This window comes from Lissotriton helveticus, chromosome 10, assembly GCF_964261635.1.
Source record: "Lissotriton helveticus chromosome 10, aLisHel1.1, whole genome shotgun sequence".
NCBI classification, from domain to species: domain Eukaryota; kingdom Metazoa; phylum Chordata; class Amphibia; order Caudata; family Salamandridae; genus Lissotriton; species Lissotriton helveticus.
Window position 1 is genome coordinate 1,177,123,299 of NC_136071.1, and position 24,152 is coordinate 1,177,147,450.

General features: G+C 46.5%; 1 protein-coding gene across 4 annotated transcripts in view; it reads left to right on the top strand.

The window, feature by feature from the left end:
- DAZL (deleted in azoospermia like) overlaps positions 1–24,152 on the top strand; it is a 794,400-nt gene that overhangs the window by 604,151 nt on the left and 166,097 nt on the right. For 2 of the 4 annotated variants that reach the window (XM_078664020.1, XM_078664024.1), the window contains exon 10: positions 1,369–1,470. The exons of 1 other annotated variant lie outside the window; for it this stretch is intronic. In XM_078664020.1, coding sequence (XP_078520146.1) covers positions 1,369–1,470 — 102 coding nt within the window. Of the gene's footprint in view, positions 1–1,339; positions 1,471–24,152 lie in introns of all 4 variants that reach the window. One more of the 4 variants, XM_078664021.1, reaches the window with a different exon arrangement.

Below are 24,152 nucleotides of genomic sequence, written 5' to 3' on the forward strand. Positions count from 1 at the left end.
AAGCAGCATGAGAGAAGGCCCCTTAAGGTAGGCATCGCTTGTATACATAGGGTGCTGCATCAGGCGGTTTAATAGCGTAATGTTCTCCTCCTTTATTGTGTTTGCGGTCAACATTCCATTTTGGATTTAATAGACTGTCAACAAGTTTATCTAGGATGTGTGAGGGTGAGCTATGTTTCTCTGATACAGAGTGCATCATGACCATGATAGGTGATGAGCTCTGCAAAGTCTGTAGCGTGAAGTACTGCAGAGACTGTGCTCATGAGCAATAGTTGAAGTCTTGTGTTTGGTAGATGAGATTGTGTAATGGTTATTGGGTTGTTTAAAGTTGGATCTATGTGTTTTTAGGATGCACGCAAGGGTGTATGTTAGGTCTTGGTGTGATTGTGGATATGGATAGTCAGTGTGATGTGCTAAGCGGCCGATAAAATCTTATGTTCTAGGTGCTTGTTGAGGTTGCAGTTCTGACTCTGACCCTCACTGGCCCATTGAGGTGGTGCCCTGACAACTCAAAACTGAGTGTTGTCAGTATACTTCTGACAGACGAGTCCTCCCTTTTTAACCTGGTGGACTCTGATTAATATATAAATTTAAAGAGAAAAGTTTACAGGGCACAGGCGTGCACATCTCCATGTATGTTGGTAGGATTTTGGAAGACTTTGCATAACGCTTGCTTTGAAATGGGTTTGGTTAAGTGGTCCACAGTACTGAAGTCACTATTCTGAGCTGCTCAAAAATGTGTTTGAAGTCTTCATATTCTGTGCAACCAAAATGCCAAATCTCCAGGTAAAAGTACTGTGGGGTGTTCTAAATTACTAAAGGTGTGTGTGTGTGATTGTTTGCTGAGTGTAACATATTTTCTGTCATTGATATCTTTGACAGATTTACATGCAACCAGCATTACATCCCCCTGATGAGCCACATGCTGAATAATTAAATGCAAGTGCTCAGAATCTAAACTTTAAAGGGTTGATCTATGAAATCCCAGCTCATCGCATTCAACAAGTAGATGTGCATAGAGGAAATAAGCTGTGCTAAACAGAGAAAGGTGTCCTAGTAAACAGGTTGGCTATTATAAGTAGTTACAGATTAATTTTTAAAAAGATGTGTACCCATGTTTTCAAATCTTCCTCCAATACATTTTTAACAAGCATGTGAATCTTTAAAAGATATTAATGATGGAGAACTACAGTCATAGATAAAAGAATTGCAGTCTGGGTAAGTATCTTACTTTTTAATGCTGTAATATGTTTTACAGATTTTTGTTTTAAGATTAGAATTATTTATATGCGTTCGAGTAAATTGGTGTCCTCTTCATATGACTGCTTTAAATCGGCAGTTTTCTGGTCCCAAAACATCTTTTTTCAGAAATCTGTGGACCGAAGCATTCAGACAGTGGTATCCTGCTTGTTCGCTCCAGAAAACAGATTGCAACGGAACTCTTTTATATCTCAGGAAGAATACCTGAAGGTATGTTGGATGTAGTTTTCATTAATGTCTTTGTTACATTTTTCTGGTGTGCTTCAAGTTTGTTTTACAACCTGCTTTTGTTTGCATTTCACTGTTTGCTTTCCTAACTTTGTTGCTGGACTCCTAATGAACTTAGTGGTGTATGTGCCTTTCTATAGATTTTTTATAGATCCAATAGATCCAATCCAGCTAAAAGGCAGCCGAGCACTGTAAAGAGTCAAACAGAAGCATCAACTCAACGAACAATAGGAGATGTAGCTAGATTGTGGACCATTAATGCATTGTGACGTAGTGTTCCTTAAAGAGGTGTCTTCAACTCTTTCCTAAACTGGAGAAGCATTGGGGTGTTTCCTTATGGATACAGGGTTGTTACAGAGCCTTGGTGCCTTAGATGAAAAAGGCCTGCTGCTTTCTTTTTTTCTTGTTTACTTTTCTGGAGGCCTGATTTAGTTTGGTGTATGGCTAATTCATCACAAACATGGTAGATAGCTTGTCCGCCTTATTACCAGTACATTAGGACCCGACTTCCAAGCAGTAAATCTGACCCTTAGTCAGCAGTATAATGGTGGCCTTGTGTGTACCAACAGCCACCAGAGATGGTGAACTTGTGTGCAAGATAAGCATGGTGATGGCCTTGATGGCTTTGTGAATGATGCAGCTGGTTTTGAAGATGGTGCGGGCGGCAAGGGGAGCCAGTGGATTTTGCTCAGGGTGGGGGTATTGTGATCATATTTCGTCAGGCCCTTAAATTTATCCAGACATAGAGCAGGGTTTATGCCTGTTAGGTTTGCAGCCAAATACTTAAATAATTCGCTGATGGCAGCTGGCTTTGCTTGCTATTGCGAAATGCCATAATTCCTGAGCAGTAATATTAATCAGCTGCCACAAATGAAAATGACATAATGTCATTTTCACTTTTTTAGCCCCAGAAGAGCGTTCTTTAACACTCTGTTTGAACACGAAGGCAAATAGTAAATGCTGCTGAAAATCAAGTCTTAAAATTAAGTGTTGAACCTGGGTAGCAAAATGGTTTGATTCTGACATTTTCAATTCCACCTTTCATCTTTTTCAAGTAGGTAAAAGAAGTACCTTAAAATTTGCAACCAGTGATAGCGATATTGCAGACAATGATACTAAAGTTTTGTATCAAAACATGTTAATATTATTGTTGCTACCCTAAACATATATTCCAATTACGGGTAGGAGGGCCCCATAGTATTTTGTACATTTTGTCTGTCGGTTCTCTACTGTAATCCAGGTATACTCACATGATGGAACGAGCATCTTCAACATGAGTGTACTAAGGAGATTTTGTGCAAGTCATAAGTGGAGTTGATCCTAAATTGTGGTTTTTTTGGGTTGCATTTAGGCCGCTGGCAAATACTTAAGCCAGTTTTAGCTAAAACTGTGTGTCATTGACTTACAGGTTCGCTCAGTCCTTGCAGAATACCTGTTTTTTCTTTCCCTCCAAGTGCAGTACTCTGTACTCCTCCTCTCTCTTTGCAAGTCCCAAGATAGTACACCTTAACCATGAAACCTAACATTTCAACAAGACAAACAGAGCCGGGCATCCTCTAGCCCCTCAAACTTGATCCAATGCTGGAAAAAATACGACCACTGAAGAAACTTTGAATCGCCAGAACCTGAAAACATTTGAGATTCAGCCCTGAGTATGCTCAACTCTGCCATACACCACAAATAACCACTTAAAGCAGGAACAAATTCATTACCAACATAATCTCATACAATGGTAAATTAATAAATTGTGCGGTGGGATAATCATCACCTCCGTGTCCTTAATCAAATGGAAAATTCTTGATGCAAATGATTAAAAATGTTTCTGTCTGTCAGGACGGGAGGCTCAGATTATGCTTGTTTAAAGCTGACCCACCACCACAAACACAACATTTACAAAAGGGTTTATAATAAATGTGTTTAAAAATAGAGACTGATGACCAGTCAGTCGCTCTCATAATGGTCTCTAAATGAGTCCCCAACACAAGGGATTTCAATACCATAGCTCCCCTTACTCTATGCTCACTAATCACACATCCACTTCGGCTTCTGCCAGCAACCATTTGACTAAACGTAGTAGAGGCCTCCTGAGCAAAGGGTTTCTGCAGTTCAGACAACAATTGCCCTGAAGGATCACGTCTGATCAATCTGGTTGCCAGTTCATAAGCTTTAAGGCATTGAAAAGCACACAACTGTAGATGGTCAGGAAAACAGGGGTAAGGAATACATTTAGCAAACTTTTTTGTGTGCCTGGAAAGAAGCTTTTTTCCAGAGGAAACACTACCTGCAATGTCGAGAGCTTTGATGTCTGAGACTCTGTGGCAGAAGATGGGACAAAGAAGATTAGTCAGTTAGCCCAACAGTTGCTTATGTGATAAAAGGGAGTTCTTCTCTCTCCACCTCTGTATCAATCGAAGCACCATGTTGACATCCCAAAACAGAGAATAACGTCTCTTCAAGGGCTCTGAGACTGGAATGCCACGCATAATCCTGCAAACCATAGGATGCTCTCCAATGGGAGTATGGCCGGCAAAAATGGCTAAATTAAATGTTTTACAGATTAATAAGCCATGCTGTCAATTGCAAGAGCAGACAGGAATTTCACTTCCTGGGGTAGGTCTGCCCCCATGGGATCAAGACCGTGTGGATCACACCAACTGAACCATCAATGCCATGGTTGAAACATTTTGCTTATGGGTGCTTGAAGATCCAAGCCTGCGTGACAAGCCTCTCCGCTTGCTGCTAAAGACCCTGGAGGCTCAAACCTCTCCTGAAATACGCCATGCCATGAGGCGAAGTTTCCCTTGCAGAACCAGGCGGTGTAGATTCCCCGAGGGGTCTCTCAGAAGCTCCCGCATTAGAGGATGTTACACTTGATGACTGCATGACAGATCCATCAGAGTTGGGGACAAGGATTGAGATCTCCAAAGAGGGGTCACAAGGACCATATTGGCTCTCTGACGCATCAGCTGCCACCCAAGCAATCATTCGGAAGGGAGGAAAGGAGTACACTAACTCGTGAATCTAGTCTTAAAGGAAGGCATCGGTTGCAAAAGCCAGAGGGTCCGGCCTACAATTGAGGAAACTAGAGAAGCTGGGCATTCAGACGGGATGCAAATAAGTCTTATCTGATAAGGACTCCATAGACATTGAAGTGGTTCAAAGAAGGGGGGAAATAACCTCCAGTTGCATGAATCTTTCAGAAATCTGAAATTCTAGTCTGCGGTTGTATCGGACGAATCAGGCTGATGTTCCACAATAATCTAAATTTAGTGTTGCAGGCAAAAACGCCAAAATTCCTTGACAATATCCACCAGCGTGCGAGATCCAGTGAGCCCCCGTTTGTTGAGATATTGGACTGTCGACTTATTGTCCATTCTCAGAAGGATGCAATCCAAGAACTTCCAGGGAGACAAAGTCCTGATAGCAAACAAACTTGCCAAGAGTTCCACACAATTGAAATGGACCTGAAGTTCTTCCTCTGACCAACAACCCCTGTGGAGATCGAGCCGCAGGGGGCTCCCTAGCCCCACCTGCTCTCATCAGACTGATGGTGATGACTGGGAACACTACCGCCGGAATACGGCGATTGCGCTGGGATCAGAAGGGCATATCTCAGCCCTGTCGTTCACATGCAACTGAGAAGACCTTCACGTAAATATTGAATTTTGTGACACGCTCGCCAACAATGTGGAGTAGGATACACATACTATTGATAAGTAGCACATACTTGCTTTCGGAAATGGGACAATCCAAAATTAATTTGGAACAATTTTTTCGGACGTATAAGCCTTGAAGAAGTTACAATCGTAACGAAACACGTGTCGGCTGTTTTCTTTGTTGACAACTTGGAGGTTATACGAATAGGACCTCTGTGGGACTGTTAGCGAAAATTCACACATATGTTAGATGATATTTGTCTTTGCTTTGCACCTTGATGATTAGGTCCTCACATTTGGAATGTAACCGTGCTAGCTGGTATCAAATAGATTTTTAACAAGAATTTTTCTGTTTGATTATTTTCCAAAGAGAAGCTATATTGTTGAATTATAAACTGACTATACTTTTTGAAATTGTGACAAAAAAACTTAGAGTGCCGAGGTACCGTTGTTCTTTTTTACAATGACACAGGGGTCCATTAATAACGCGTTATGCAAGTAGTTTTCCTGTGGCAGTGGCATGAAGTAACGTTTGTTATAAATGCACTTGGTGCATACTCCATTGAAATATTTTACTAATTGGTGGTGGTTTATCATGTAGATTCAAACCCTCTGCAGTTTCGTACACAATGATTTCCCTACACATAACGATGCCCCTACACCAGGAGAATATGAACCACAAACTAGAAGCACTGATGGGATATTAGGAACACCAAGGTTGGTTGGGTGGATGTATGCAAAATGTCAGGATTACTGGAAGCCGAGGACAACGGCCTGCGCATTTTCTATCATTTGAATTGCAAAACAATATATACAAAATAATGAAACCAGCAACAAAATATATAAATTATGAAATATTTAATTTAATTCACAAACTGCTTACATTTGTCAGTCAGATGATACTAACTTCAATTTTTAGCCTCTGATTTTGAATTCCTTCACATTCACAGAATTAATTTTTCAATTGCACATTTTTATTAATCGTTTAATTTTATTTAGTTTACTAAGCGGTCACGGATCTCCTGAGTAGGCTTTGCAAAACCCAATGGGTCCCCGGACCACAGGTTGAAAACCACTGCCTTACATAATCCAGAGTCTACCTGGACCCTGTTAGATGGTTATACTTTGTCTCCAGATGGAGAAAATCAGAATGCTTTTGTGGCTTTATATAAATGACATTGCGTGTTAACAGACCACAGTGACTGCCATATTGGTTCCTGGTTCTGCACAACATGATCATGGGCAGAACACCCACAAAGTGAGGTAAATTTCCATTTTGGAACAAAATAATCACTTGGAAGCAGTCTGGTCTTAAACTAGACCCTAAGACAAAAATGGAATTCTAACTGTGTGTTCCCCTTGGCATGGTACAATCATTATGAAAGTGTACTGCATGGGGAACAGTTTTTGCGTGTATTTACACCACTACGCATAGCACATCCTAATTGGCAATTATACCACAGGTGTTAAAGCAAATGCATGGTGAGCATGAAGTTATAATAATAATAAACACATTTTTAAAGCATGGTTACACTGACTAGTGTGTCCCCGCGCTGCGGACAGGGCAGAGAGAGCAAAGAAAGGTTAAAACAGGAGGGATAACAGAGGGGAAAAAGCCAAGTTTTCAACTCCTTTCGGAAGATAGTCTGCGAAACCTCCAACCGGAGCCCCAGGGGGAGTTTATTCCAATGCTTTGCTGCTAAAAAACGAAAGGAGCGACCACCCATCCTTGCTCTCCTGATAGATGGAATGCTAACCTGCCCCGTCCCGCTTGATCTTAGTTGACGGGTCGGGGAATAGGGGGTTAGTAGATAATGCAGGTAGGTGGGCCCCTTTCTTTGTATGATACGATGGCTGACACAAAGAGCCTTAAACAGAATTTGCTCCCTTAGCGGAAGCCAGTGAAGGAAAGCTAAGGCCTTGTTATAAGGGTTTCTCTTGGGTAACATCAAAACGAGACGCGTTGCTGCATTGTGGAGTCGTTGGCGTCTCGGCATACATTTAATATTAGCTTCCAGGTAAAGTGTGTTTCCATAATCCAGGCATGATGTCACCAGAGCGTGAACCATGGTTTTCCTAGCTGTAATTGTTAGCAAATCTAAAGTCTTCCGGAGTCCACGCAAAACTACAAAACATGTTCTGCCACTCGCCTAGTGTGGTTCTCAAAAGAGAGCTTTGTGTCCAGCCACATGCCTAGGTTCCTAACCTGCTCACAAGGAGAGGGGGTTCGTCCCAGTGTCTGAGGCCACTATGCAGACGACCAAACCGATGGCGCTTTACTTTCACCAGCACTTCCGTTTTGTTACCATTCAATTTAAGGCAGTTGTTAGCCATCCAGGACACCAGTTCTTGTAGGCAGGTCGAAAAATTGATGGCTGGCTTCTCATGTGCTTGTTTAGGGACACCACCAATTGAGTGTCGTTTGCATAGGCCACAACACTGACCCCAAAATTTTCAGTAATCCCTGCCAAAGGAGTGACGTAGAGATTAAACCGGGTAGGGATGAGAATGGAGCCTTGTGGGACCCCTTGTTTAATCTAAATACTTTTAGAGTGGTAAAGTCCCTGCGACACCTGAAAACTACGATGACGCAGAAAAGACTCCAGCCATTTCAAAGTACTGCCAGCCAGACCTCCTTTCCTGAGACACTGGAGTAGGGTATGATGGGACACAGTTTCACAGTTTTGCCACAGGAGTTGGCCTAAAGGCTAGGGCGCTCGACCTCGGACCTGGGGATCTGGGTTCGAGTCTCGATAACGACGCCAAAAACCTCCTGTGATTCTGGGCAAATCACTTAATCTCCCGTGCCTAAAATGAATGTGTGTCCGTCCTAATGTAACGTAACTGGTGCTATGTAAAGCACTCTGATACCTGATTCGGTTCGGGTCTGGTTCGCGCTATATAAAACTCTGCAAAAAAAAAAATGCGGCACTTAGATCTAATAGAATTAGGGCCGCCATCTGTCCCTCATCTACATATTGCTGGATGGTTTCTGTAGAGAGGAGCAGAGCCGATTCGGTAGAATAAGATGCCCGAAAAACAGATTGAGTGGGATGAAGCAAGCTATGTTTACTGATGTGGGCTGTCAGTTGGATGTTAACCCCTTCCGTGCGGGGGAAATTCCCCCGCTGTGCTGGGGGGGCACACAGCGCCCTGGTGCTCATGACGAGCTCAGCTCGTCATGAGGCACGGCGCTCGTGTGCTCATGATGAGCTGAGCTCGTCATGACCACACCCGTTCCCGTGAAACGCTCAGCACAGCAGGGGAATTATCCCCGAGTGTGAGCGTACCACGGCTCATGACGAGCTCCGCTCGTCATGAGCATGGAAGAGGTTAACCACCTTCTCTGCAATTTTAGCAAAGTACAGTGGCAGTGAGATAGGACATAAATTCTCCAGTTGGCTCATTCTAACATTCGGTTTCTTTTTTAGCGGGAGAACAATCGCCTCTTTACATATTTTTGGGACTGTTCCTGAAATAAGATACCTCAAGGAGGTGTCTAATATAGGGCTTGAGAATCTAAATGCTCTCTCTTAGCACCTTGGGAGTAGCAGACTCTCTAGGCGAGCCTGAGTGTCACCTGAAGGGACGGTGAATTCACCGAGACGTTCTGCCTTCACTATGTTAAGCATCACGTCATCATCCAAGCGCCCATTTTATGCTGAAGCCGGGAAAGTAGAATACATTTTCTCCACCTTCTCCGCAATCTAATCGGCCACCAAATTGCATGAATCCACTGAGCCGATGTTAGGCACTGTGGTTCTTGCTAGGGAAGAGATCTCTTTAAAGACAGTAAAAAGTTCCTTAGCCGAGTTCTCCACTGTCCCGATCCTCTCTTTATAATAGGCGGCCCAAGCCTTCCTAATGAGATAGTGATAGTTTTTAAGACTGGCTTGATATTCACTCTTAGTAAGAGCAGAAAAGTTTCTTCTCCACCTTCTTTCAAGGCGTTTGCACGCTGATTTGGCTATTCTAAGTTCACCACTGAACCAGGGAGTTGATTTTAATTGTCTACCCGACGATTTCAAAGACCATGGAGCATTGCTGTCTAATGCCTCCACGATATGATTGTCCAGTGCGTCACAGGCAGAGTCGATTTCTGTACCGCCAGGTAGCCCACCCTGTGATAGGGCCATATTAAAATTTGCTTGCGAAAATCTAGCCTACTTCCTATGCTTTTTCTTGGTGTCCGGTTTCTCCGGTAAGTTCGGTAGAGTCAGGTTGCACCTGATTCTTATTTAAAGAGAAAATTGATTGGTAATTTTGAGACTATCTCTTCAAAAGTTCTTTGTAACATTTATGGGGAAGTAGCAGTTCTGGCAGTGCACCAGTATTTGACTCATCCCAGTTAAATCTCGTGGGCGGGAGAGTCCTAAAATTATTTCAGAAATACATTGTTCTGTAGGCCAGTATATATACTTTGTTCTCGCGCCACAAAACCATAACTTCAAACAAAAAATTAGCCAGTAAATAACATCGGAAATCAAGAAAAAAAGTCAAACAGAAATCTAGGACTGGATCTGTCACAACAGGAGACCAGGAGGAGTGGATTCCATTTGAAGATAAAATAGTTCTAGGGCAGTCCCCTACAGTTAATTTTAATGAAAAAGGTAGCTCTAGCCTAGGTGGGGATTATAATGTTCCTTAGGGGCAGTCCAAGTGTATACGGTCGACATGTTTTGTGCCTATGCTTGCCCCTAACGGGTCAATTGGCACTTCTTCAGGATCGTGGTTAAGTGAATGGGTGCACTACCGCCTGGTATTCGATAAATGGAAGTGAATTACCAGGGGCGGTTGGAACCCTAGTTCACGTTAACTGGGGAATAGGTGGACCCCTAGTAAAAACGTCAAGGGCCGGCGGGGGTGGCCGGAGCACAACGTTATTCCGCATGCAGGTTCTGCTCAGCAACTTGCCGTCATCCTACCCAAGCTCCAGGGCACCATCGCCATTGGTCTGGCACTCTTCTTCACAACAATTTTCCCAGCATACAAGACATTATCTTCCTGCATCCAGATGTACATGTAGAACAAGGTCAAAACGCAGATCTCCTTATTCGATTTCTTCTTCCAGCGCTGTAAAATATTTGTTAACTGTGTCTGACTTTTCTCAGCCAAGGGTCTCTCCAATCGATGACACCAACACCTTTCAAGAGGTGCTAGTGAGAGGGGCATTAAAGTTCAATATTCAATTTCCTGCCCCGGCAACGTAGTCAGTGATGTTCGAGACACTTCCTCAACGAGCTGCGTTGAGACCCCTCCGACCCCTAGTTCTGGGTTTCTTAGAAGCAGCAATGGAAGTGTTCCCTGCACTCCATCAAGGTTTAGAAAACGTATAGACCTCAGGAGCAGGACCCGTTATTAATTAGTGCTGATCCTCCCCCTGATTCAGTGGTCAATCTAGTAGCACAAAAAGTACCTTCTACTACTCCTTTGTCTACAGTTCCTCCGGACAAAGAGAGTAAAAAAAAACTTGATTTGGGGAGACACAATGCACATGTTAAGGCAGCCACTATAATGAAGGTGGCAGGTGCATCTGCCAAGCTGGACATGTACGGCAGGGCCTTATGATACTTTGCAGCAGTTTGCAGAACACCTCCTGAGAAATCGAAGGGAAGATTTCCTTTAATTGGTAAATGAGGGCATGATGGTCTCCAACTAAATCATTAGTGCGGCTGCAGACTCTTCACTAATGGCAGCACATGGATATTGCTGTGGATTGGCCTTTAGAAGGCATACGAGGCTTCATTTAACTGTACTGAACAAGAATTCCAGCAGTGGATTGTTAATCTGCACTTTTTGGGCAATACCTCATTTGGCAGTCATACCGATGATGAAACGGCTCAGATGAAATCCGAAATGGAGATCTTAAAGGCAGTGGGTCTTGAAAGCGTAAGGAACAACATAGACACTAACATGCTGTATGAATAACATTTTTATCCACAGAGGGTTCAAACCCCTCAATGGTTGCAAAGTAACCACCAGCAACAACACAGACCTTTCCATCAACACTAGCATAGTTGGGGAGAGGGGTTGGCCTAACGGCTAAGGCGCTCGACCTCGGACCTGGGGATCTGGGTTCGAGTCTCGGTAACGACGCCAAACCCCCCTGTGATTCTGGGCAAATCACTTAATCTCCCCGTGCCTAAAATGAAAGTGTGTCCTCATGTAACGTAACTGGTGCTATGTAAAGCGCTCTGATAACTGATTCGGTTCGGTTCTAGTTCGCGCTATATAAAACTCTGGGGGGGGGGGGGGACCAAAGAAAGAGCTGGCTACAAGCCTGCCCAAGCATGAAAGCCTCCAGCAGGCTCCAATCAATGAGACTCTGCTTCCCCCTCTTTTGTTACCCACTCCAGTAGGTGGAAGTATCTCTCATTTTCTGACAGTGGCAATCCATCATGAAAGATGACTGAGTTCTGAATGTTGTAAAGAATGGGTATTGTCTATGATTTACCACCCCTCCGCCAAATATCCCGCAGAAACCATCCAATCAACATTTGTAGATACTAAAATCTGAAATGAACATCCTTCTGCATATGCAAGCAGTAGAGATCGATCCATCCAAACGACGAGGCACAGGGATTAATTCCTCTTATTATTTGGTGAAAAGAAGGAACACAAAAACGAATTCAGGCCCATACTAGATCTGAAACTAGCCAACAAATGGATTCAGAGAGAAAAGTTCCAAATGCTCACATAACATCAAATTTATCCCCAAAACAGTCCGGACTGGCTCTGCTCAATGGATCTCCAGGATGCATACTTTAACATTTTGATATCCTGAATACACTGCAAATGCATGAGATTTGTAGTTGGTTGTGATCACTACCCTTATACTGATAGTGGTTGTGAATCCCTCCCCCGGCTTCCTCCTCAAGGAAACCAGGAAACAGATCCACTACCGACTGACCCGGTTATTCCTGGTACCGCGGATTTTAAACCATTGAAGCGCGGCCCACCTGAACTGAGCCCGATTGTGGGCTGCTTTCCCAGACCACCAAATCCTTAGCCCTTGTACGCACCGACCGGGTTAATTCTACCCCGGCATTAGAAATATTACAGGCAATTACTAAAATGTCCTGATGATGGTCCCCATGACTAAATAGTGGGACCGAAACGCCGTCGACTTGTTTTACACCGTAAACAAATACTTGATTTATATGTTATATGTAATGGTGTTTATTTGATATTTCTGTACACTCAAATCTCTAAAGAAATCGCTGCTTTTGCCTTGAAAAGCCCTGTTTTGTCCTCTGTCTACCTTTTGTACTGATCTAACTGTGTCTGGGTACAGACTTGTGCCCCACACTGGTGATTTGTTGAAGGTATTCCTTATGTATAAAACTTTCAATTGAGTAAAAATTGAAGACCGCTGTCCGGCTGGACATGTCGCTCTAAATATAGAACTGATTCCGTCTATATTCATTGTTTCGCATTAAATTCTTATGCATGGACCGTTTTTGTTTCAAAAATATGCTCCCCAAGGTCCTGTGCTAATTCACTTGGGGGCCCTTGTTGTCCTTAATACAACTACAAATCTCAGCAAAATTCTCAACAGCCACCAGAACGTTCTTGAAGTGCGTGGCAGTGGTTGCTGTCCATCTTAGGAAACTCTGAATGTTCATCTGTCCATATTAGGAGCCTGCTTATCAAGGCGCCATTCCAACAAGAAGCACAATTGCCTTATCAAATGAGGACAAAAGCTATCCTCCGATTAGGCCTGCATGTCAATCACAATAAATGTACTTCCTCTTCAGTCCAGTCTCTGCATTACTTAGGTGCTACCATCAATACCATACAAGCAAGAGTATGTCCTTCGGAGGAGAGACTGTTACCGATCTATCTGAAGTGTCACTTTCTTTTGGAAGACTCGCAACCCAAAGTGAGAAAAGTGTAATCTCTTCTGGGCTCAATGGCATCATGCATTTTCTGACTCCCAACGTACGTCTCCATATGAGACCACTTCAAGAATGTCTGGAGGATCAATGGGATGAATATTCATGCAATTGGGAGAACAAGATCACACGGTCCCAAAGCAAAACAGTCCTTGAAATGCTGGTACTGACTGAAAAATGTCCTTCAAGGGATGACTTCGCAATAGGATGGTCCCTCTCACATAATAGCAACAAATGCCTCCCTGTTTGGTTGGGGAGCGCATATGGATAATCTTCAAAATCTGAAAGAAACATGTAGTGATAGAGTCCTTACCTTAGAATTACCCCCAGGCGTCAGACTGGATCCGGAAAGTTTTTTCATCAGCAGTACCCCTTAGCGTTGGTATGCGTCATCTTGCGGCTCCGCTTGCGTCGTTGGCGCAGTGATGACGTCATTGGAGATACTTAGACGCGCTGACGTCAGTTCTTTCTTTTTTCCGCGCCAGCAAGCGCAGATCCGGGAAGAGCTAGTACCCCCAGTCACTTTTTGACTGACTTTTTCAAGGCCTTTTACCTCATCTTTTTGAGTCCAGCAACTCCTGGTGCGTAGGAATGTCCGGATTCAAGTACTGTGGGGACTGTCATCGCATGATGTCCGTGACGGATCCCCACCGCCTGTTTCTCTACTGCCTGGGGCGCGAGCACGACCCCAAGTCGTGCCCCGACTGCCGGGCCATGGCGCCGAAGACTTGCAGGAGTAGTCCCTAAAGTTGCTTGAAGCCCGGCAGTCTGCTCTGCGCCACTCAAGGTCCCGATCCCGTGGGAGGTCAAGGGACTGGATGCGGAGCCGTCATGTCTGGATCTAAGTCTCCGCACTCGGGGTCCGGTAAGTCGAAGCATTCCAAGAAGTCGAAAAAGCATTGCCGCTCTTTGACTTGCCGTCACAGCTGAAGGGGCGGGCAGTACCACCCCGCGGTTCCGGCGGAGCCTGCGGCATCCCTCCCCCCAGTCTACCCACCCCCCTCCCGGGTGCTGGGGCAATGCCGGCCCAGGTGCAAGAATTCCTTGCTGCCATGGCCCGACTCTTTGGGCTGTCTGGCCCCGCCGGTGCGCCTTTGGGCCCCATGGGCCCGACGGGGGCACTGCCTTACCATCTCCGGCGGCTCCAGCCCCGGTGTGGCCGCAGGTCCCCCAGGGGTTCGGGCTCGGACGATGGTTGACCTTGTAACACATCCACCGGCGCCGGTCTTCCCGGCATTGCTTCCGGCGTCGCCCCCTCCTCGGGATGACGCCGTCTCCAGTTTCAGCCCTGACCCGGTGCTGGATCGGCATTGCTCGATACCGACGCAGAGGGCGCCTTTTATGCCCTATGTCCATACTACTTATTTTCAGCCTGTTCCACTGACTTCGGAGGAAGGGGAGGACTGGGAGGGGTCTGAGGACCCTCTGGCACAGGACTGTGCTGATGATGCAGACTGGGCAGAGGATTTGGGGGAAGCCAGTGGTCTTGACACCTCACCTGACCCTGGCATGCTGTCTCCTGCCGTGGCTGCGGAGGAGGGAGCCAATTAGGCAGTGGTGTTGCGTAGGGCAGCTGATGCTCTCCATCTCTAACTCCCTATGGTGGCCGTCAGGACCAACCTTCCGCCTGAAGTGCTCCAACTGGCGGCTACCTACTCCGAGCCTTTGCTGCCATTCAATGAAGCACTGACGGACGGTCTTTTGGGCACCTGGTCCAGGCCCAACACGGGCTCCTGTGGATAGGGACGTGGCCCGACACCATCGCCTGGCTCCGGGCGACCCCGTCTTCCTCTCCCAACACCCCACCCCCGAGAGCTTGGTGGTCCAAGCCTCAGCTTCCCAAAGCACGTTTCCTACTGCACCTCCGGATAGGGAATCCAAGAAGCTGCATCAGTTTGGCAAGAAACTGTTTTCATCTGCCAGCTTAGGGCTGCAGTCGCTGAACACCGTATGCCTCTTTGGTCGTCATACCCACGCTATGTGGGACACGGTAGCGCAGGTGCTGCCCAACTACCCGGAGGAGCCCCAGCCAGTCCCCTCCCAAGCGATTGCGGCTGGGAGAGACGCAGCGAAGTTCACCATTCGTTGTGGGCTGGATACCGCCTACTCACTGAGCAGATCGATTTCCACGACGGTGGTGCTTAGGCGCCACGCCTGGTTGAGGACAACTGGCTTTTCAGGGGATGTCCAGAACACCTTGATGGACATGCCCTTTGATGGCATTCACCTTTTGGGCAACAAGGCAGGCAGTGCGTTGAAGCGCTTCAAGGACTCCTGGGCTACTGCCAAATCCTTGGGCTTGTCGGCCACTCGGCCTCCTGCGCCTTCTGCCTTTCACTCCTTTAGTGGCCACGAAAGGGGCACCCGCAGCGTTCGCCAAACCACAGGCCACAGCAGCAACAACCTCAGTGTGGCCGGGGACGTGGAAACCGCCGAGGTGGTTCAGGCCGCCAGCGGGTGGGCCAGTTCACTTCCACCCCTGCAGCATCTACTTCCAAGCCCTCCTAGTCCGACCTTTCAGGCCCATCTGACGCCAGTGGATGGACGAATACGCCATCATCTCCACCACTGGCGCATCATCACCTCGGACAAGTGGGTGCTTCAAATTGTCTGAATGGGATATTCCCTCCCCTTCAAGGCAACCCCTCCAGCCATGCCACCTCAGTACCACCGTATGTCGGGGATCAGTTGGCGCTTCTCCAGCAGGAAGTTGCGGCCCTCTTGGCCAAGGGGGCCATCAACCCCATTCCGATGCCAGAAGTAGGTCGTGGTTGTTAGTCCCACTACTTTCTGGTTCCAAAGAAGGACAAAGGGGGCCTGCGTCCTATTTTAGGCCTTCAGACGTCAATCGCTTCCTCAGGAAGGAGAAGTTCAAGATGCTCACGCTGGCTCAGGTCTTGTCTGCCCTAGACTCGCAAGACTGGATGGTGGCGTTGGACTTGCAGGACACCTATATCCATGTCCCGTCCTGCCTGCCCACAGACACTACCTGCGATTCACGGTAGGCCACGAGCATTTTCAGTTCACCGTGCTCCCCTTTGGCCTTACCAGCGCCCCTCGGGTGTTCACGAAAGTGATGGCGGTGGTCGCAGCTCATCTGCCCAGATCAGGGGTTTCAGTCTTCCCCTATCTCGACGACTGGTTGTTGAAGGCGAGCTCGCCCCAGTGATTTGTCTCCCACCTCTAGACTACGGCCGACCTCCTGCATTTGCTTTGGTTCTCCATCAACGTGCCGAAGTCGCATCTGATTCGCTCGCAGAAGCTCCTTTTCATCGGAGCGGTTCTGGACTCGGGTTTATCCTCCCCAACAGCGAGTCCGGGACATTCAGGCTATGATTCCGATCTTTCAGCCTCTGTCCCGGGTTTTGGTCCAGATGACCCTTCGGCTGCTGGGGTTGATTGCCTCCTGCGTCCTGCTTGTGGATCATGCCAGATGGCATATGCGGGCTCTGCAGTGGGATCTATAGTGCCAGTGGGCACACCATCAGGGCAACCTGTCCGATCACGTCCAGATCCCGGAGGGCACTGCACGGCAATTGCAGTGGTGGCTCACGAATCGCGATTGGGTCCATGGCGGATCCCTCGCCCTTCCCCAACCGAAGCAGACCGTTGTGACTGAAGCTTCCCTTCTGGGATGGGGCGGCCACATAGGGGAGGCAGAGATTCGAGGCCTCTGGTCTCCGGTGAGTCCCAGCTCCACATCAACCTGTTGGAGCTTCAGGCGATTCGACTGGCACTGAAGGCATTCCTTCCCTCTGTCCGGGGAAGTGTAGTGCAGGTGTTCACGGACAACACCACCGCCATGTGGTACTGCAACAAACAGGGCGGGTTGGGGTCGTGGACCCTATGCCAAGAGGCTCTGCGTCTCTGGGCTTGGCTGGAACATCAGGGCATGTCCCTAGTGGTTAAACACCTGGCAAGTTCTCTGAATGCCAGGGCGGACAAACTCAGCCGCCGGTGCATATTGGATTACAAATGGCGTCTGCACTCGGACGTGGTGCGAAGTCTCTTTCAGCAGTGGGGAGAGCCTTGGTTAGATCTGTTTGCCACCGAAGAGAACGCGCAATGTCATCAGTTCTGCGCGTTGGAATTTTCAGGGCGGCGCTCACTCAGCCACGCTTTTTGTCGTGAGTGGAGTTGCGGTCTGTTGTACGCCTTTCCGCCTATACCACTTCTGCCCAGAGTACTGAAGAAAATCAGGCGCGACCGGGCCCAAGTTATTCTTGTCGCTCCAGACTGTGCTCGAAGAGTATGATATCCAGAGCTACTCAGTATGGGCATCGATCCTTTGATCCGTCAGCCTCTTCGGGAGGATCTTCTGTCGCAGCAACAGGTGACGGTCCTCCACCTGAACCCGTCCAGCCTCCATCTCCTTGCATGGAGATTGAGCGGCGGCAGTTGACGTCTTTTCGACCTGCCTCCTGAAGTTTGCAATGTTATCTTAGCAGGCAGGCATCCCTCCACAAAAACGGTATACGCATGTAGGTGGAATAAGTTTGTGGCATGGTGCACAGCAAAGGCTGTGGATCCCCTTTCTGCCCCTCTTACAGAGGTCCTTTTTCTTCTTTCTTCAGCCCAGTAGGGCTCTGCTCTGGGCACTATCAAGGGCTATCTCTTGGCCATTTCCGCCTTCTTGAGGCTTCCAGATCAGCCTTCCCTTTTCAAGTCCCCTGTGGTAGATAGATTCTTGAAAGGCATCACGCACGTGTTTCCTCCTGGTCCGTTTGTGATACCTCAGTGGGACTTGAATCTAGTTCTTATCTCTCTGATGTGCGCTCCCTTTGAGCCACTTCATGATTGCCCTCTTCGGCTTCTGACTCTAAAGACTGCTTTCCTGGTTGCCATCACCTCTGCCAGAAGAGTGAGCACCAGGCTCTTTCTTCAAAACCTCCTGTTCGAGGCATATGAGCTGCAGATCTTGCACTGAGCATTAGATCGCCACCTGGTGTTGGGCTCGGATGATTGCATGTTGTTGTTGTCTTGGAAGAAGTCTTTGTAGTCACGAGATAGGTGACTCCTCCCTTGGACGATGGTGCGCATGGCAATCCACTCCATCCTTAGATAGTTTTTGTCTGCTCTGGCCTGAAAACTACTTTCTAAGTAGTTTGATGCGTGAAAAACTTACTTCAACTATCCTAACAACTTTCAACATCAATAACCATCGACTCTATCTCGTTAGCTCGATTCCAGTCGTTGACGTGGGCCGTCGGGCCTATCCACACCGTGAGGCCTACAGCTCATGGAAAGGACGCCATTCATGAAATGCCCCCAGTGTGGAGCAAAATTCCAGCACAGATCTGTAACCTGTGCTTATCACCGGAACACGACGAGTCCAGCTATACAGCCTGCGCATCTGTTGGATCCAAGGAGACCATTCGGGATCGGAGGGCCTGTCGACACATCATGCAGAGATCAGCTCCTGAACCAGTTAACATCTTCGAGGGGCCTGATGTCCCGGAGAAAGATTCTGAAGATCTCGAAATCGTATCTGGGTGCAGACGACTCCGATGACTCCATATCTTCGGGTCAACGCGTGACTACTATTGCCCCTGCTCCATCCCCAACACCCAAATCAAAGGCAAAGGTCAACACTCCGCCTCTGGGCCCCAGTCGCGACCTAAAAACGACTTCAGAAGCCCCGCCTTCAAGCTCGACTCCGAAGAAAATTCTAAAGCCTTCCGGTAGCTCGGGACCGAGCAAACCGCATGTGCCGATACCACCAGCTCCCTCGGCACCAAAAGAAGTCCCAGTTCCGAAATCCACTCCGAAACCATCGAGTCCAACAGAAAAAACGGCACAAAAAATAATAGTCTGCTTCCGACGCTTCCAAGCTGACGAAACCTGCTTTGGCTCCAAAGCCAAAATCTTTGGAGCCAAGAGCTACGCCAAAGGAATTTAACACAACTCCTAATGCTAAAGACAAAGGGAAGCAACAACCACGCTCGAAACAGAAAAAGATATATCCTGAGCCAGAAACAGGACATGTCTCTTCTTTACCACACAGGAAGAGGAAGTTAGATACAGCATCTACACCTCACGTTCCTGTAAAGAAGAAGGACTCTGCCACATCACTTATACACCCTTCTTCTCCTATATCTCTTCCACATCCTCTTCCTTCACCACCTCACCATTCACCTCCTCATTTTTCACCACAACATAAACCTCCTCATAATGACTGATGATATTATAGGGGGAGAAGACGACCCAAATGATCCGTTTAACTACCCAGACCAACCAGACTGAGAGTACCCAGTCTCACGGGATGTTCCAGATATTCCTGATCCACATCCATCTAAACCATCTTCACCAGAAGATAACATTGGGTTTGGACACTTAACCACTTGGCTGCTAAGGGGTGTGCATGTAGGTCCATTGACTTTCCATTGAAATCAATGGGCCCTACATGACGAGTTACCCTTGTCATTAGCACTGAAGGGGTTAATCAATAGTGCTGCCATCCATCATAAAGTCACAATGCATTCAGATGAGGCAGAAGAGGTTTTCTTATTAGACACTTTTGAACAATCACAAAAGTCAGTTCAAATATTACCAATGATCAAAGGTGTCATTAAACATGCACCAGAAGTGTTTAAAGATCCTGTACGTGCTAGGATCATAAACCCCAGAATAGAAAAGAAATATAGACCTGCTCCTACTGACCCTGCATACATTAAGGAACAACTACCTTTGGATTCCCTAGTCGTTTCCAACACTAGAAAACGAACAAACTCCCAAACTTCAGGGGAAACAGCACCTCCTGATAAAGAGTCAAAGATGATAGACGCTTCAGGCAAGATAATAGCTGCCCAAGCCAGCAACACATGGCACATAGCTAATACACAAGTCCTTCTTGCAAGATACGACAGGGCTCATTACGATCAGCTAGAAACACTATTACAGCCTCTACCTGACCAATACAAAGCACAAGCAAATGACCTTATCCAAGAGGGTTAGCTAATTTCTAATGCTTCAATCAAGTGTGCACTTGATGCAGCAGACACCGCTTCTAGGGCAATAAACACTAGTGTCCTCCTTAGACGCCACTCATGGCTATGCATCTGCAAGAGGTGCAAACTACTATCTTAAATCTGCCATTTAACCAACAGCAGCTTTTTGGCCCAACTGTAGACACAGCACTTAAAAAGATGAAAAAAGATACAGATCCTGCCAAATCTATGCCTTGCAGTTCCCACAAACACGAGGCTCCTTTCGTCGCTCCTTTTATAGAGGAGGCTCCAAACAAGCTGGAGCAGATAATTCAGCTTCCTTTAAAAACAATACACAAACATCCTCCAATAAAGGATACTTTGGAGGAGGCTATAGAGTCAACAACAAAAAAGGAAGAGGTCGAGGTAATAACAATCGAACCTCTCCCACCACTAAACAGTGACTTCCTTCAGCTCCCCCAACAGCATTCCACTCCTGTAGGGGGGAGACTAACACAGTTCCTACCTATTTGGAATTCCATCACAACAGACAAGTGGTAAGACCGGTTATCCAGTATGGTTACTGCCTAGAACTTACAGCTACCTCTCCACATATACCACCTAGACAGCGTCCAATGTCCACAGAACATCTTACGCTGCCCAAACAAGAGGTTCCGTCATTGCTTCAAAAGGACGCAATAGAGATAGTTCCATTGCAACATCAAGGAACAGGGGTTTACTCGCTCTATTTCCTAATACCCAAAAAGGACGGGGCGTTAAGACCAATTCTCGACCTAAGGCCCCTCTATCTGTATATACACTCAGATCATTTTCATATGATCACTTTGCAGCAAGTGCTCCCATTATTAAAACAAGGTGATTTCCTGACCACACTAGACGTCAAGGACGCCTACTTCCACATTCCCATACATCCTTCTCACAGGAAGTATTTAAAATTTGTACTAGAAGGACAACACTATCTGTACAAAGTTCTTCCATTCGGGGTCACAACTGCACCAAGAGTGTTTACAAAGTGCCCAGCAGTAGTAGCAGCAAATCTCAGAAGACGACAAATCCACGTCTTCCCATACCTGGACGATTGGCTCATTAAAGCCAAGTCATTCAATCAGTGTGCCCAACACACATCTCAGACAATTCAAACATTGTACGACTTGGGGTTTACAATCAAGTACACCAAGTCAAATCTCCAGCCCTCTCATGTACATCAATACCTAGGGGCTACAATAAACACCGCTACAGCTCTGGCTTATCCCAGTCCAGCCAGGATATAGAGCATTCAATCCTTTGTCACAAGGTTTCAAAACCAACACTCTCCCAGCCAGAGTGTTCATGCAACTAATAGGCATGATGGCATCTTGCATTTTTATTGTACCATATGCAAGACTGCAAATGCGCCCATTGCAAGAATGTCTAGCACAACAGTGGAACCAGTCTCAAGGACAATTTACAGACCTGGTGTTGGTGGACAGCCGCACACATCGCTCTCTGCAGTGGTGGAACACCAAAAACTTGTCCAGAGGGCGGCCATTCCTAGAACCTGTTCCACAGATAGTCCTGACAACAGACGCATCCCTGACAGGATGGGGAGCCCATCTACTACACCATACAACTCAGGGAAGATGGACCACTCAACAAAAAGTGCTCCGCATCAATCACCTAGAGCTGCTAGCAATATTCCTAGCACTGAAATCCTTCCAAGTACATGCACAGAACAAAGCAGTCTTTATCCGGACGGACAACATGATAGTCATGTACTGCATTCAACAAGAAGGAGGCACACATTTCCCAGCTCGCACAGAATATTTGGAGATGGGCCATTCCACAAAAAATATATCTGCTTCCAGAACACCTTCCAGGAGTTCACAATCAGATAGCAGATCTGTTAAGTCGACAGACACCACAGAATCACGAGTGGGAACTACATCTGCAAGTTCTTCTACCATTCTTTCACAATTGGGGTCATCCAGACATAGATCTGTTTGCCACACACAAAAACGCAAAATGCCCAACCTTCGCCGCCAGGTTTCCACACCCGCTGTCCAAGGGCAATGCGGTATGGAAGAACTCGTCAGGCAGATTTGCGTACGCTTTTCCGCCAATCTCACGAATATCATTAGGGTACTTAAGCTGCGACAACAGTCTCTCAAAATGATCCTGGTAGCTCCCATATGGGCACGCCAACCGTGGTTCACCACACTGTTGGAACTCTCTTTAGTTCCACACCAAAGACTGTGTCTGATATCATCCATGATAACGCAGAACCATGAAGACATCAGACATCCAGATCCAAGTCAACTGAATCTGGCAATCTGGCTCCTGAAGTCTTAGTTTGGTTACCTTAACCTGCCACCAGACTGTATGAATATCATTAAAAAAGCCAGAAGTCCTACTAGTAGAGCATGCTATGCTGCAAAATGGAAAAGATTTGCCATTTACTGCACCAATAATCAAATTGATCCCCTGGATATCATCTACTACCTTCTGCACTTACAAAGATGTAATCTAGCATATTCATCTATACGTTTATATCTTGTAGCCATTGCAGCATACCTACAAAATAGACAACATCTGTCGCTATTTAAAGTACCTGCAATTTAAGCATTTATGGAAGGATTAAAACAAATCATTCCTCCTGGTTACCACCCTCTCAAGTGTGGAACCTAAACTTTGTTCTTACTAGGCTCATGGGACCCCCCTTTAAACCTTTAAATAAGTGCGAACTGCAATTCCTCACATGGAAAACGGCTTTTCTTATTGCTATTACCTCTCTTAGGAGAGTTAGTGAGATTCAAGCTTTCCCTATACAAGAACCATTTTTACAATTACACCGTAACTAAGTGGTCCTAAGGACTAATCCCAAATTTGTTCCTAAAGTAGTTACTTCTTTTCATCTAAATCATTCAGTAGAGTTGCCAGTGTTTTTTCAAAACCCAGACTCTGTAGCAGAAAGAGCTCTACACACACACTCGATGTAAAAAGAGCCCTTCTCTATTACATTGATAGGACCAAATCCTTTCGTAAAACAAAGCAACTGTTTGTAGCTTTCTCTCCACCACATAAAGTCAACCTCATCTCTAAAGCTGGAATTGCAAGGTGGATTGTAAAATGCATACAAATATGCTATCACAAAGCAAAACGTACATTAACAATTCCTCCTAGAGCGCACTCCACACGCAAACTATGAGCCTCCATGGCTTTCTTAGAGAACATTCCCCTAGAAGACATCCGCAAGGCAGCAACATGGTCTACAGCACATACCTTCACTAAACACTATTGCGTTGACGTGCAAGCCAAAGCAGCAAGCTGCTGTAGGCCAAGCTGTCCTCAAAACTCTCTTTCAAACTACTGCAACAGATACAGGTGACCACCACTAGGGGAGACAATGCTGTATAATTGATGCTCAGTGTGAGATCTGCAGCTCATGCCTCGAACGAAAAATGTTACTTACCAGTATGCATCTGTTCTTGACATGTAGAGCTGCAGAGTCTCACACGCCCACCCACTTTCCCGGGACCTGTATCTGTTCCACTTCTGTCTTCCTTAGATATACACGCATGGACATCCCTTCTTTATTTCTAGTAACTCCATCATTTCCGATCATGGCGAAAAACAATCTAAGGACGGTATCGATGCGCATGCGCACTATCGTTCAAGGGAGGAGTCACCTATCTCGTGACTACAAAGACTTCTTCCAAGATGACAACAACATGCAATCATCCGAGCCCAACACCAGGTGGCGATCTAATGCTCAGGGTGAGAATCTGCAGCTCTACATGCCAAGAATAGATGCATACTGGTAAGTAGCATTTTCCTTTCTTTCTGTCCATCCGGACAAAGTTGTTCTGAGAACTCGTCCTTCCTTTTTGCCGAAGGTTGTCACTGCCTTTCGCATCGGGCAGTCCATCACTTTTCCCACCTTCTGCAAACTGATTTCTAGGGTTAAGTTAATCCTTTTCAGGGCCCTAGTATCATGGCACCAGTAGTCAGTATCTTGCATGGCTCTGTGTTCCTGGCGCGGAAAGTTGTGTACAGGAATGACCTCAGCGCGCGTGGGCGCGTCTAAGTAGCTCCGACCACGTCATTACGGCGCCAATGACTCGCAGGGAGCCGCACGACGACACCTACTGACGCGCAGGGTTACTGCTGACGAAAAAACTTTCCAGATC